The sequence below is a fragment of the Thamnophis elegans genome, chromosome 1 (assembly GCF_009769535.1).
Source record: "Thamnophis elegans isolate rThaEle1 chromosome 1, rThaEle1.pri, whole genome shotgun sequence".
Classification (NCBI taxonomy): Eukaryota; Metazoa; Chordata; class Lepidosauria; order Squamata; family Colubridae; genus Thamnophis; species Thamnophis elegans.
Genome location: NC_045541.1, coordinates 151258911 through 151274041, shown reverse-complemented (window position 1 = coordinate 151274041; position 15131 = coordinate 151258911). Strand labels below are relative to the sequence as shown.

The following is a 15131-nucleotide window of genomic DNA, read 5'->3' as shown; positions in this document are numbered from 1 at the left end:
GAGTAGCAGAAATGTTTTACTGATCAAAAGTATATTTGAATATTTGGCAAACTTTGTATGAACCTGTCCTTGGGTTGTCATGGCATCTTGGGGATTCTCTATTCTGCAGGAGCTAGTATTGGAACTAAGCTTCTTGGTTAGGAGTAGCTCAGGATTTGCTCCAAATTTCATGGCCACTTCCATGATACAGGCCTGTTCTGACTACTACATAGCCTAACTGATACTTGCAGTTTGAATCCTATCTTGCCAGTGTTTTTTGAAGAGTTCAAATTGGCACCCTCACCTTTTCAGCTGCTGGAAACCTTCTATTAAAGTTATTGTGTCAGTGGAGAAAACCGAACCCAAAAAAGTTTCCTTTCCTAACATGGGAGGCAATTAATGGTAGGAATAACTATAAAACATGCACAAATGTTTACCAATATGTTGCACCGGAGCATATTGATTTTTAATCTATTTATCCATTTGTTTTTAATGTTCTTACCAATGTATTCTTCTTCATCAGTAGATTATTTGCATTTTTTTATCCACGTTCTTCTCGTTTGAGGCAAGTAAGCTTATATTGGCTACGGTGGGAATTGGCCTTTTAGTTAAGGTATATCAGTAATGCTTTCTTGCTGATAGACCTGTACTCTACTGCATAAAGCAGATGGTGATGAGAGATTATCTGTTTCCAAATTCCATTTTTCCCCCCCATTTAAAATATTAGTCATCTTGTTTTTGGTCTTAATTCTGGTTGTCTTTTCCCCAGTCACTATTTTGAAGAGGGGTCTCTAGCCCCTGAGCCATAGCTCATTCAGAATTGGGCCACAGAAGTGGCAGGTGAATGTGCACTCCACTTACACAGGCAGCAAATGAGCGTGCGTGCACATCTCCATTTGTGCGAGTGACAGGTGTGTGTGCCTGCTGCTCCTGCAAATGTAGTGCACACGTGTGCTTGCCCACCCCTAGTGTGTAACCATTCCCCCTCCCTCCTCCCCCACCCCATCCACAAAGCCAGAAATATTGGGGATCGCTGATTTAGAATGTGATCTGGTTTTCCAAATGCCGATCACCAATTATAATGAATAAAACTGAAAGTCCACAAGGATGGACCTTTCTTATAGTTATCCTGTGCTAACAGTTGTACATTTTTTTTTACATTTTGCTTCAGAATCAACAGGTTTTTTTTTCCTTTAACAGCTGACTGAATTGTAGCTTGCCATAATATGAACATACAGTACATAAAAAATTAGGGCAGTTCAAAATTTATTTTTCAACCAAAGGACAGATTTTTAGTTAATTTGTTTCAAGTGGTTAAACTCCTGAATGGATCATTTCATAAATAACATAATTAAGAATCTTAAGCATCCTAATCAACCAATTGCAGGTTGAAGCAAGACCAGTAATGGATTATATGATGATGCACTAATGTGACATGTCACAATAAGGATTGTGTTTGTTAAAGGAATGGTGAAAAAACAGCTTATTTGAGTGCTTCTATTCCCATTTTTTGTTTCTTACCAAACTATGGTCTTGCACCATAGTTGTTTGATTTGCTGCTGAATTTTGGCATCGTGTTTTATAGAGCCAGGAAAAAAAGATTTTAGAAGCTACAAATGGACCTTTACAACATAAATTTTCCCATCACTTTTTAAATTAAAGGATGAATGAAACACATCAGAAGAGCTTATATAATTGTATGTAAACATTTAGCCTCTCCTATTATAGTTTGGGATTCATATAAACATAAAGTGCTACAGTAGATGCAAGATACAATGTTTAGTTTAAAGTACAATTAAAGCATTGAATGATGTTTAATTTCCACATCAATTAATCAAAGCTATTATAAGTCTGTCTTGTGATGTTATTGTAAAACTATGTTTAATGCCATTTGAGATTCTCTTAAAAGTTTCTGATGACTCATTCATTCATTCAAATTAGAGGCCACCCAGCTCTGGACATGTTATGACAATGTAAGCAAAGGACACTATAAAAAAATGAGAACAAATTTAATGCATGTCTCACAAAAAGATTTCATTCAGCAACTTTAAACAAGAGCTCAACATTACTGTACCACAAGTACAGTACAGATGGGGGAATGGCCAGGTTTTCAATGTCATCAAGGTGGAAACCCTTGGGGGGGGGGATGCAATTCCAGAGGGGAGGTGTTATAACAGAGAAGGCATGCTTCCTAAGTCCCAATAGATGGCATTGTTTGAGTGAAGGGATCTGAAAGGCAAGATACATAGTACTTCAGATAGTCAGGCCGTGTGCTATATGAAGGGCTTTATAGGTAGTAATCAGTACCTCGAATTGTACCTCATTTACTGGTTTCCTACAGATTATAAACAGAAGGGGCAAAAGCATCAGACCCTGAAGCACCCCAATGTGAAAGGCTTCCATGTTTGGTCTCTCCTCCCCTGTCAACACCAACTGGAATCATCCCCAGAGAAAGGAGAAACTCCCTCCCTCCTTCCCTGAATCTCCACATTTAGTTGTAGGATGCCATAATCAATGCTATCAAAAGCAACAGAAAGATCACAGAGAGCCAGGGGGAATATTTCAGTGCACTGGCGCATACACACACACATACACACCCTACCATTCCCTACCAGCAGGCATGATCAATGCTATCTCTATACTGATCAAAACTTGACTGCAAGGGATCCAGATGATCCACTTTTCCAGAGTCCTCTGGATCTGTTGTTCTCCTCACCAACTTTCATTAAAAGGGTTAAGCCTGGACAGAAATCTAACTACATGTCACCGCTCAGAGAGAGCCCAGTACAACACAAGACAGATATGGATAAAGTTTAAATTCATCCTAGGTAAACTCACAATTCTGTGCCTTAGTACAGTTTTCAGACTTAGCATTTCTTAATGCTAAGTCCCATCTTAATTTTCTGAGCTCTGATTAGGAGAGAGTGGTAACCTGTAAGACTGTATCCCTTTAAACAATTTAAACTACTATATCTTTAAGTAGTGATTATGTAAGAGTTTGGGTATATGGTAAATTAAACATTAGACCTGCTGCCTGATTGGTTTTTGCAGATCAAATTAAAATGGGGCCTGGGATGCCAAATTTAGAGAAATACGATTATTTTAGCAGTCATATTGGTTTGGGTGAATTATGTAAATGTAAACCCAACAAATATATGTCTTCCTGAAACCTAACCTTGTGGAATTTATTGATTTAATTGTGCCTTAGTCTTATCTCGTAGCAACTACATGGGCAAATTTATGCAGTTCTTCTGACATTTTTGGAAATAATTTTTCCTTCTTTCTAGGATTTAGAGCAAATAATTGACCTCAAATCACTCAGTTGCTTCCCTGCCTAAAGCAAGACTAGAAATCCACAGTGCTTTTAGCAATTGCACTACACAGATTCTCATCTTTGTTGGATGAGGTTTCCTTTAGCTCGAATCCTACTCAGGGAAGTGGTGTTCTTCCTTTATCACTGGACTGCCATCTTTGGGCCTTGAAACCTGTATGTTATTTTACTTCACAGTCTGTCAGAGACTTTTGGTTACTTAAATGATATATATGAAAAAATAGCACTTACCTTTTTTCCGGTATAAATAGGAACAGTACAGAGTGAGTAATTGGGCAGTTTTGAAAACTGCCCCAAAGCTGAAAGTTTATTTAGAAAAAATTGGGAGTGGTGATATTCAGAAATAATCTGAAACTGCAGCTAATTGTAAGGCACAAAGAACCAGGTCCAAAAGTGAAGAGTTCAAATTTACTGATTTATTGCTTAAACTCTGCACAGGAATCTTCTCAGCTGATGGTTTGCCCCTTGGTAAAGCTAAGACTAAACTGATTCTTGTTGGACTCCTTCCCTTGGCTCTGTCCATCTCCTACATCACTCCTTCCTCAAAACAGCCTTCCCTTTCTTCCATAGGATCTTCAAAACAGCCCTCCCCTTCTTCCATGGCATCTTCCTCATCTGACTTCTCACAGGAACTTGGGAGGGGAGGAAGTGAAGCCATTTCAAAGGAGGCTTCCTTCCCTTTGTCTAAAAAATATTTGAAGCGGGTGATTCTGGCTATAAAACATCTAGATAACTGGCAGGTTTCTCGTTTCCATTTGGAAGTGAAGGTTGGACTGTCCAGTGTCACACGGGGGGTATGCAGCCGAGGTGGCACAGTGGTTAGGGTGCAGTACTGCAGGCCACTTCAGCTGACTGTTATCTGCAGTTCAGCGGTTCTAATCTCACCGGCTCAAGATTGACTCAGCCTTCCATCCTTCTGAGGTGGGTGAAATGAGGACCCAGACTGTGGGGGCGATATGCTGACTCTGTAAACCGCTTAGAGAGGGCTGAAAGCCCTATGAAGCGGTATATAAGTCTAACTGCTATTGCTAACTGCTATGCACTCAGTCTGGTTAATCCTTCAATTACAGATTCTTTGGGTAGGGCAGGGCAGAGAGCTAGGTGTTTGGAAGTTCATGGCTTTTCGGGAAAGTATTGGTGGAATTGCTGCACCAAGCCAGGGACATGGACATACCTGGCACATTCTAACCCACATTTGGACTCTAGGTACCCCTTCCTCTGCATCAAATACTGTGTGCTTTTGCCCCTTTGCCTAGGGTCCAGAATTTCTTCTATTTCATATTCCTCCCGCGCCTTCCATAATTACTGGCAGTGGCATTGGGTGCTATGAGCATAAGATTCTAGGGGGTTTTTGTTTGACAAGCAGAGAATGGTGGAAAACTGGGTGGACTTTCACGGAGGGTTGCAATTGCAAATGAAAGGCCACAGGATTGATCTGCCAGAGGACCGTAAATGCCCTCTGAACTTGGTATCCAGCTTCTTAGAGGGCCTAGGTCTAGGAGAAACAAAGAATTTGGTAAAGAGCCACACTTTGTCTCTTACTGCAATTGGCAGCCCTTTATATCAATGGGCATTTGCTGCCTTCTTGTAAGACTCTTTGTTCCAGCTGCTGTTTCAATGGGGCTTAGGTAGCCAGCTGTTCCTGCAAAATAATTAACTGCCCTTGGTATGGTGTCCTCCTCCCTCAAAGCCGCTGATAAAACCCTTGGGTATCTGCCATAGTAATCAATGTGAGCAGAGCATTATTGTAGGAAAATTCTGCTAGGGGAAGCTATGAGGGCCAATCACCTTCAATGCAGGTATGGTAACATCTTAAGTATTGCTGGAGTATCTGTTTAGTTTTCTCAGCCTTCATGGCAGAGTGATTGAGGACAAGCTAACCTGGAGATTCAAAAATTGTAATTCTGCCTTCCAGAACCCAGAATAAATTGACTGTATAAGTATGGACACCATTTGATCCAAAGAGTATTGAGCTGTTTCTTTGATAGTGGGCAAAGATCTTCAAGGCATGAAATGAGCATTTTGGTAAAACGTTCCACTACAACTAGTATAGCTATATAGCCATGGAACAGAGGTGGGTCATATAATAAAATCCATAGAATCGTATGCTAAGGATGAGGTGGGGTTGGGAGAGGTTGTAGGAGGCCTTCTGGCTTCTGATGATGGTAACTGTAATTATAATCTTATGCATCTGGTTCAGAGGAAGGCTATTAGAGTTCCTTTCCTGTCCTTCATTGAGAAGTTTTGGCAGGATTGCTACTCCAACTCATTCCCATTTTCTTCAGTCCAGCCCAATGGAATATTGAAAATCAATTATTTGAATGGGCTCAAGACTGCCAACAAGGGACTTCCTGGGGGCGTGGCCTGTTGCCGAGGAGGGCTCCACCGAGCTCCTCAGAGATCTGGTCTGTATATCTAAATAAGATCATAGATAGCACCCCTTTTTGGCTAAGAAAGGGGCAGGGAGTAGCTCTGTAGGCTAGGGTCTATTCGTAAGCCACAGCCTTTTTCTTTTTTTGGCTGTGGATAGAGATTAGATCCAGCCGGAGCGGAGCTTTTATCTCCAGCCAGTTCTTCTCAGCTGCCTTTTTTTTTGGCAGCCCCAGACAGGCTAGCCCCCCCCCCCCAGGACAAAACAAAGTTTTTTTCAAGCTAGAATTGATACGGGCGGGTCCCACCCCTGTGAGATTTATGTTTTTATTACTATCTTAAATACCAGCACCATTTGTCTTAGAGACTTCTTTGTCTAAATGGATTTCAAAATGGCGATTTCTCTCTGTGGATGATTGATAGTGGATATATTTAGCCGGTTTTACCTTCCTGCAGACCGCTCCTTAACAAAATAAACTCTTCTTCTTTGGAAACAGAGGGGAGCAAAGCGCTGCTTACTTGTTTATTTATTATGGCACCCAGGTCAAAGAAGCGCCTTGCTACAAATGTGTCTAAAGAATTTAAAGAATTTTTACTGGAACCACAGCCTTTGTCTCCTATGCCTTCTACTGGAGAACTTTTAACACAGGAATATTTCTTTAAAATGTTTAATGATTTTAAACAAGAAATTAAGGAATTTGTATTGGAACTATATGATGATTTAAAGTCTAAAGTTAATCAAATGAAGGCGAATACGTTTGCAGCCGTGTCTGCCCTGTCAGATTATTCTGCTGAAATAGAGAACAAATTGGAAAGTTTGGAGAAGGCTAATTTTAATTTGACTACCAATATTCAAATTTTACAACAAAAAATTAGAGACACTGAACAACAGCTTATGATGATAAATTTTAATAGGAAGGCATTTGCAATAAGAGTCAGAGGATTCCGTGAAAAGGAGCAAGAGAATCTGAAACAGACCTTTGCTGAAGCCTTCAGCCATGCGGTGGGAAGCCCGGGACTTAATTTTGATTGGCAGATTCGGAAAATCTATCGCCAGAACTCATTGATAGCGGAACAGCGACAGCTCCCGAGGGACATAATTATACATTTCTCTACAAAAGAATCTAGAAACGCGATTGTGCAAAAGTTTCATAACAACAGTCTCCGAGTTGATGACCAGGACCTGATTGTCTTCAAAGATATACCTTTCCAGATGTTGAAAGCAAGAAGGGACTACACCTTTTTAACTAAAGAGCTTAGGAGTCAACAGATTCGATACAGATGGGAGGCCCCTGCCGGCATCACGGTTACATTTGAGAATCAAAGATTTCGTCTTAATTCTGTTTCGGAGGCTCAAGATTTCTACTGTAGGACTTTGAAGGCGGGACTTCCTGACTCACTTGGAAGAGAGGAGAGACAAGCGGAAGAAGGCAAGCGGCAGGCCATGTGGCTGCAAGATGGAGGGGGTAGCCTTTCCTCCCTCGGAGAAGCAGAAAAACGGAGATCGAGAATTTAGACATTTCAAAATATTCGCCAAAGTTAAGGACTGAATGGGGGTTTGAGACCTCTCTCCGGTAGAAAAAGCGGACTAATTCTTATCAGAAGGGAAAGCTGGGTGAAACTACTTTGAGCTAGATTTTAAATTAACGTTAGCATAAATTTGATAGTGGTAAACATTAGACAAGCAAGGGATGAGGGTAAAATATATGTGGAATGATTTACGTTGTTTAAAGCTTATTAGAACAGAAAGCCGGTTGGGATTATCTTAAGATAGGTGTAAAAAGAATGCGGAATGATTTATGTTGTTTAAACTTTGTTAGAAGGGACTATTTTAAAACAGAAGGTTAACTGACTCTTGCTGAAAGTATTATTTGAATATGTGGAATGATCCATGCTATTTAACTTTTATTAGAAGGGAAAGTTGGTTGAAATTGCTTTGAGTTAGATTTTAAACAAATGTTAGCATAAATTTGATAGTGGTAAATATCAGACAAGTAAGGGATGAGGGTAAAATGCATGTGGAATGAACTACGTTATTTAAATCCTATTAGAAGAGAAAGTCGGTTGGAATTATCTTAAGATAGAAGTTGATTTCTGTGTAAAGTAATATTTGATCTACGCTGCTTAACTTTACTAAGAAGGGAAAGCTTGGCTAGATTATTTTGAATTACTGTTTGAAAAGGAGGTTAAGAAAGATCATTTACGCTGTTTAAATTTTACTAGAAGGGAATGCTTGATTACTCTTCTGCAAAGTAATTTGAATATGTGGCATGAACCACGTTGCTTAAATTTTATCGGAAGGGATCATAAGGTTTAGGAAGAGGAACGGGAGAGTCTACAGAAGGTTGGGGTAAATAGCAAAGAAGTAAGAGACGAGAATAAAATATAGATAGAATGATTTATACTATTTAAGCATAGATAAAGATGGGGGGCTGAGATCAACACAAAGAGTGGTTTTTTTTCTTTTTTTTTTCTTTTCTCTTTTCTTTTCTCTCTTCTTTTTTTCTGTTTTTCTTTCTTTTGACATATTACTTTTATTTTTTAATCCATATGTATACAAGATATTTTAGACAGAAGGTAGTGCCAGGTGTGGGCCCTGGGAAGTCGGGAGGATTAGGGATGGGGATTTGTGGGGGGGGGGGGTGTTAACATAGTCTTAATAAGAACAAGAATGTATTTATATACGGTGGTTCTTTTTTTTCTTTTATTTTTTTTTCCTTGGTTCATTTTACTTTTATCAGATCAAACAACACTCGAATAAAGGCATACACCAAGGAGGGAGGTAGAGGGAAAGAAGAGGGAGGAGTAAGGAAGGAGTAAGGGGAATGTAAGGAGGGTGTGTGGGGAGTAAGGGGAGAAGGAAGGCTTGAGGGGAAAGGGAAGTAGGAGGGGAGTGTTAGAGGGAGAAAGGAAAGTTGGAGGGGATAGATGGGGTGTATGGAGGATGGAAGGGTTAGGTGGGGTTGCGAATGATGAGTTGTGTTTCCTTTTTTTGTTCGTTTTATCTCCTTTTTTTTTTTCTTATAGTAAATACCCTGTATATAAGTGATTGCAAATCGAATGTGAAAAATGAATAAAATATATTTAAAAAAAAAAAAAAAAAGACTGCCAACAAGGCAATTCAAGTTGGTGTAGGGGAAGAAGCCAACGACAACAGAAAAATCAGGTATAGAAATGGGCTGAGTAAAAAAAATATCAAGGGGGGAAAAAAATCTCCATTACCGTATGTTCATCCATGTTGGAAAAACTGTTTGAGTGTGGACTGGAATGTTCTGTGCGCCTCCATTCTGAGGCCTTCTTTCTTCTCAGGCACATGATCCAGAATGGAGCTCCTATTAAAGGGCTATTAAGAGTTCCAGAAGCTGTATTTTCTTTGTAACTTCTACCTTGTTTCTTTTTAAAAAAAACTTCAACAGAAGTGTTTTTTTGTGCCAGGAGTTGCTTAAAGCTCTCTTCTGAATACTATGTAATTATAATCATGAGGAAAACCTTACTGTTTTGAAAAATATTTGTTGCTTCAACTCAAATGTCTATTAAAACCTTTAACCAAGCTGCAGATTTAAAATAAAATATATAAGAAGAGTTAGAGCAAGTAATAATTTTGTTCAAACCATTTTTTCAGTGTGCATCAGGACTCAAAAAGTCTATCTTCTGAGTTGGCTGGGGCTGGGGAAGGACCAAGACAATGAACATGATCAATACTAAAAGTATTCATTGAAGAGCCCAACTTCTCCATAGTGAGGGGAGGAGTATCCAGGATGGGTTTACCTTATCCTCTCGTTGATTGGACTGAGTCAGATAGGTTTTTGGGACACGCCCCTGGTCCACCAGGTACTGGCCAGTTATCGACTCAGTCCCTCAACTGGACGGTTTGCCATCCTGGATCTCCGATAAACTTGGAAAATTCAAAAAGCGAAAAATCAAATTGTCTCCCTACCGCAGCAGCCGCATGCGACTTGGACAGCTCCCTGAGCTGCGAAAGAACTGCCGAAAGCCCCCAGGGGTGGCACGTTGCCCAGGTCTCTGAGTGATACAAGCATCACTCAGAAAGGAAATCTGCCGGGCAAGCAAGAGACAAAGGGCACAAGCCTTACAAAGGCAAGTCCTGCCGCAGAGGTTCCAGTGGCACCGGAGTGCTCCGCCGCTCCCCACAAGGGTCGAGCGGCGACTCGCAGCTTTCTCATGCGCCACAGAGCGCTTGCGCCACTTCCACATGGTCCAATTGATCGGGGCCACCAGCAGAGCCTAAAAGGAAGTGATTATTGATGCTTTATTTTTTTGCTAAAGTGAAGGGAAGAAGAAGGAATTCTCAGTCTTTTTATATTAGCTTTGAAATCAGAACTTGTGAAAGAGGTTATTTATTATGATCCTGCATCCTAGATACTTTACGAAAATTAACCATAATTAAGCATTTTTATTAGCACAATATGCAGGAGTTTTTCTCCACTTGTCAGAGGAAGAACAAAGAGACAAATTTTTCAGGGACATAGGTTTGTAGGATTTCAATTGCTCTTGCCTACATGCTGCTAAATACAAGATCCTGGCCAGAATTCCTGGGTTTTTTTTTAATTGAAGCTTTCATAATGCTTTTTTCTGGTATTAATAATCTAAACTGCCTTAAATTCTATTCTGTCTTACCCAAATTACTTCCTTTATCCAATATTAATCAGTCTTAAGTTAAGAAGATGCAGCATACTTATATTATGTAACTATTCTGTATTATGTGTCAAGGGGAAGCCTTCTGAAAAAGTATATGAACCCACCCCTAAGTCATAATAAATGAAGGAATAGAAGATGAATGAATAAAAATAAATACTATACAGTCAGAAATGCTCATTGGTTCATTTTTTTCTTCTTCCAGGTTCATGTTGGGAAAAGGCTTGAAACGCAAGTTGAGTGATTATGAAGAGAATATGGCTGGTGTGTCAAGTGCCTTTGATTCCAGTCGAAACCTGCCATACCCACTCAAGCGTCAGTTGGTGCTCAATGTTTGCCTTGCCAAGTTACAGACATATAAGAAGCTGGTGGAACCAAATTTACATCGTTCGGTGCTTATAGCCAATACTGTTAGACAAATCCAAGAAGAGATGAGACAAGAAACTAGCCAACAGTTTGTTAACATGTGCAGTGGTTTAAGTACTATCCCTTCCAATTATTTAGGTTTGGATTTCTTTGGAATGCCTTCACACTTTTTGCCTGGTATTATTCAACCGGAATCATACAGTTATGAACCACGGTCTATGGAAAGTCCAATTGAAAACAGCTTGTTGATGGTTTCAGATAATGACATGTCATCAGCCATTTCCTCTATTCTAAAAGATTTGGACTTCATGGAAGATGTGAGTCCACCTTCTTACTTAGCCGGATCCGGAGATGATCAATTTAAGACTTCTGAAATATCAATTCTTAAGTTAGAAGAAGATAGACAAGACTTGAAAGGCGTAGAATGTGCATTTGGTTCCTTTGAAATTTCAAATTCAACTAGTTACTTGAAGGACTTAGCTATTGATGACATATTTGAAGATATTGACACTTCAATGTATGATTCAGACTTTGATTGCCCCTCACCAACTCCTCCAAGAACACTGTCTGTGGCAACAACAGAAGAAATGTTGAAGACATTCCCTTCTTGTAATTCTTCCTCAGCAAACAACATCCCAATATGCAGAAGTGATATCACCGATTTAGACCATATTATGGAAATTCTTGTAGGGTCCTGACACCTTTGCTAGCCCAAAGATACGTTTTCCTAAGCTGCCATACAATGCTGGTTTGAAGATAAGTCCCAGAGGAGAGCGAACTTCAAAGTGTGAAGCCAGAAAAGGCAGCTACAGACATTTTTTCTTTTTCATGGTTCTCAAAACCTCCCTAAAATTCCTATAAACCAAAAAAAAGTGACAGCCTGTTATATAAAATGGAGTATTTATTAAATCAATTGTGCAATCTTTTTAACTCTTTTAGGCTATACATGAGGACTATTTCTCATGTGTTTCTAACTTTTTAATGTGCAATTTTTAATCTGTATGAAGGATTTGCAGAACAGTGGTTTTCATAAGGGGAAACAACATCTGAAATCTAAAGATTTATTTTTAGTATTAAATTACATTCTTTATTGGCATTCACTGAAGTTGCATACCTGGATTTGCAGCCTCAGTACAGTATATTTTTAAAGTATTTAAGAAACTACAGATCTCTTCCCCTTTATTGAAGATTCTAGATACTTGGCAGCAAAATCTCTTGCGTTTTGTAAAACATTTAAAATTATTTATTTTTGTAAATTTTATAGTCTTTTTACATTTTATTACAATATTCTAGATCAGAGAGGAATTTCTGGTTGGATGTGGCTGGCACTACCTCTGTTAGCAGAAATGCTTTAATTCTTTGCTTTATCTAACACTGCAGATCTTTTAGTTTTCTTGGATGATATTCTGGTGGTAGAAGCAAACGCAGCAATTTGCTGATTGGTTAAATTTTATGTATTTAACTGTAATTTATATGTATATTGTCCCAATTTTAGAACTTTGTCAGTATTACATGCATCAATTTGGAGGTAATATGGCTTTTTACAATTTAGTATTTTCTGTATAGTTAGCGCTATTTTAATTTTCTGAAATGGAATTTTAGATTTTATGTGCAATATATCACTTAAGCAGGCCACTTTTGCACATCCTGAATTGTAAGGAAATACATAAAATCTAGACGATGGAAATTTATAATAGTGTGTTATCAGAGGTATACCATGCAATTCTGTCTGCTGGCAGCTTTGTGCGAGATTTGTAAGAGTTGAATATGGCTTGCCTAAGAACCGCTCTGATTTTGTACATTTCTGTTTCTTAAAATGGAACTTTAGTTGTCCAAAGTGCTTGCAATGGATTGTATCTTCTTAGTGGCAGTTTTTTTTATCTTGGTTTGGCCAAATAAAGTTCTAATTGAGTAGAAGTCCAGCAAATCATGCTGCCATTTGGGAGTTAGTAGTCTGCCTGTTAAGAATTACACTTAAAATTAAAGAAATTGTGTTTTTGACATTTGCACGTAATATGCTGAAGTGTTCAGTTCATTGTGTACAAAACCTGTCCTAGTCCTGCTTTGGTGCTACTTGGCAGGCTGTCTCAGTGCTGGCACCATTTGGGGACAGCTCGGTATTGCCAAAATGTTGACATTCCAACCACAAGCCTATACTGTTCCATGGTCATAGAAGTAGCACCTGCTCACTTCTTACTGGACACATGGCCACTCTATGTTCTAACACTGAATCCTTGAGGAGTCCAGTTAAGTTTGAAAATGATACAATAAACCACTTATTGATCAAGCAACACAACAGATGTAAATAAGTTTTAAAAATAGTGGGAGCTACAAACATTGCCATTCTATCTACTATCAGATAGACTTTTACATGCGTAGCTATCCACCTACTGAGGGACATGGTGGCTCAATGGCTAAGACATTGAGCTTGTTGATCAGAAAGGTCAGCAGTTCGGCAGTTTGAATCCCTAGCACTGCATAACGGAGTGAGCTCCCTTTACTTGTTCCAGTTTCTGCCAACCTAGCAGTTCAAAAGCACATAGAAATGCAAGTAGAAAAATAAGAACCACGTTTGGTAGGAAGGTAACAGAGTTTTATGTACCTTCAGCATTTAGTCATGCCGGCCATATGACCACGGAGACGTCTTCAGACAGCGCTGGCACTTTGGCTTTGAAACAGAGATGAGCACCTCCCCCTAGAGTCAGGAACGACTAGCATATACGTGTGAGGGAAATCTTTTCCTTTATCCACCTACTCCTCATTGCTTCCAATGCTAGCAAACCTGGAAAGTTTGCTAGTATTGGAAGCAAAACATCTACACTTCCTTGCATATTCATAGTATCTAACTTTTGTTTTTCTTTAACAAGGGAGCAGGGAAAAAAGCCTACCTTTGAGAACACTAATATTTGTAAGTAGGTTTTCTAGAAAGATAGGAGATACTTTTTAAAATTGAACTATAGAATGCACATTGGCTAATCTTCATCTGAATTGCAGTAGAAGCTTCTTATAGAATGGCCATTTTCTGATGGTAAGTTCTTGGCATGGAGATTACCTACCATAGTAGGTTGGACATCTTAAAATAATCTATTGGGGCTTAACCCTCCATTGAGCATCTCATTATTGCATAACAGTAGCTGCACCAGTATCAGCTTTCATTTCCACCCCACATTTTTTGTGGTGTTGGAACCAATCCATTACTCAACTTGAAGTGCAATGAGATTCAGGTCACCTGATGTAGTTGTTGCATTATGTAGCATTACCTTTAGGGAATAAAGGGAAGCTTCTCTGAAGCTGAAAGCCCAGTACCATTGTTAAGTGGAGTAGAGTCAAACATTCAGATTACGATACTAATAACCGGCTGCAGAAATGCCAGGAAGTGTTTCTGATTAGTCTTAGATTGAAGGACTATTTGGGCCTCAAAGACTGCCGTTTAGAGTAAAAACTAGACTATTGACAAAGCAACTACTGTAATGTTAGAATATGGTTGATGCATTCATAATAGCAGTGATCATCAGGATGTAACTGCAGCTATTGCTCATTATCCTGTATCAATAGCTTGACTACCTCCTCTCTGTGGCAGCCCCTCAAATATTAGTACTCAAATAAATTAGTACCAATTCTTTATCTTGCACCCAACTTGAGTCATGGTGGGGCTGGATTCTACAACTAATGCCAAGTCAATCCAGTTTTATTTGCTTAATGCATACTTTAGCAGTTGAAATGTATTTATATACATAGGAGATTTGCAGTTACAATTAAATCATAGCAGGCCCTTTTGCAAAATGTTTTCTATTATGTAAAATGGATTAGATAAAAAGAATGTATACTGTTTGTACATGATGGATAGAAAATTAATCTAAAAATGGTAAGAGCCCTCTGCATTGTGATAAAGCAGACTAGTGTCTACACTATTTCTTTTTAAATCTCTTAATAAATATTCAGATCTAATTTGTTGTCATCTACTGTTCTTAAACTTAAAAGAAACAACGATCAAGTATCTAAACTGCACAAGCAATGTACCAGTGGCAGAAACATGTAGATTGGCTGCCAACTGTTGATTAGGCATCTCAAAAGGAGATCTGGCTTGAAATAAGGATTAGGTCTTACATACAAGCTTTCCTGGAAGCTTGTAGGTAAGAGAACAAAATCATTCTTCTCTAATCATGATTTCACACCCTTCTCATCTTCAGAATACACCCCAGAGTGGTTTCCAAACTTACCTGAAAACATTGGCAGAAATAATTCTTGAGCATCAAACATCTATGCCCTCAGCATTATGTTTTTCACTTTTTCAGGACATAAAGGCCTCTGGTCTACTTATAGCTTCAGAAAAAGAAAGAGGCCCCATCTAATTTGAAAGGTGTGTTTCCGTCACTAAAGCAGCCAAAGTTGAATGTTACATGACTCCATTGCTTAACAATGGCAATCC

At 39.0% G+C, this 15131-nt stretch overlaps 1 protein-coding gene across 8 annotated transcripts in view; it reads left to right on the top strand.

The window, feature by feature from the left end:
* Positions 1-15131, top strand: part of LOC116520772 (SERTA domain-containing protein 2-like) — a 42418-nt gene that overhangs the window by 11629 nt on the left and 15658 nt on the right. For 4 of the 8 annotated variants that reach the window (XM_032235145.1, XM_032235132.1, XM_032235105.1 and 1 more), the window contains exon 2: positions 10542-13002. The exons of 1 other annotated variant lie outside the window; for it this stretch is intronic. In XM_032235145.1, the coding sequence (XP_032091036.1) occupies positions 10546-11400 (855 nt within the window). In that variant the 5' untranslated portion in view covers positions 10542-10545 and the 3' untranslated portion in view covers positions 11401-13002. Of the gene's footprint in view, positions 1-8707; positions 8847-10541; positions 13003-15131 lie in introns of those variants that run through there. 3 more of the 8 variants (XM_032235142.1, XM_032235122.1, XM_032235114.1) reach the window with 1 other exon arrangement.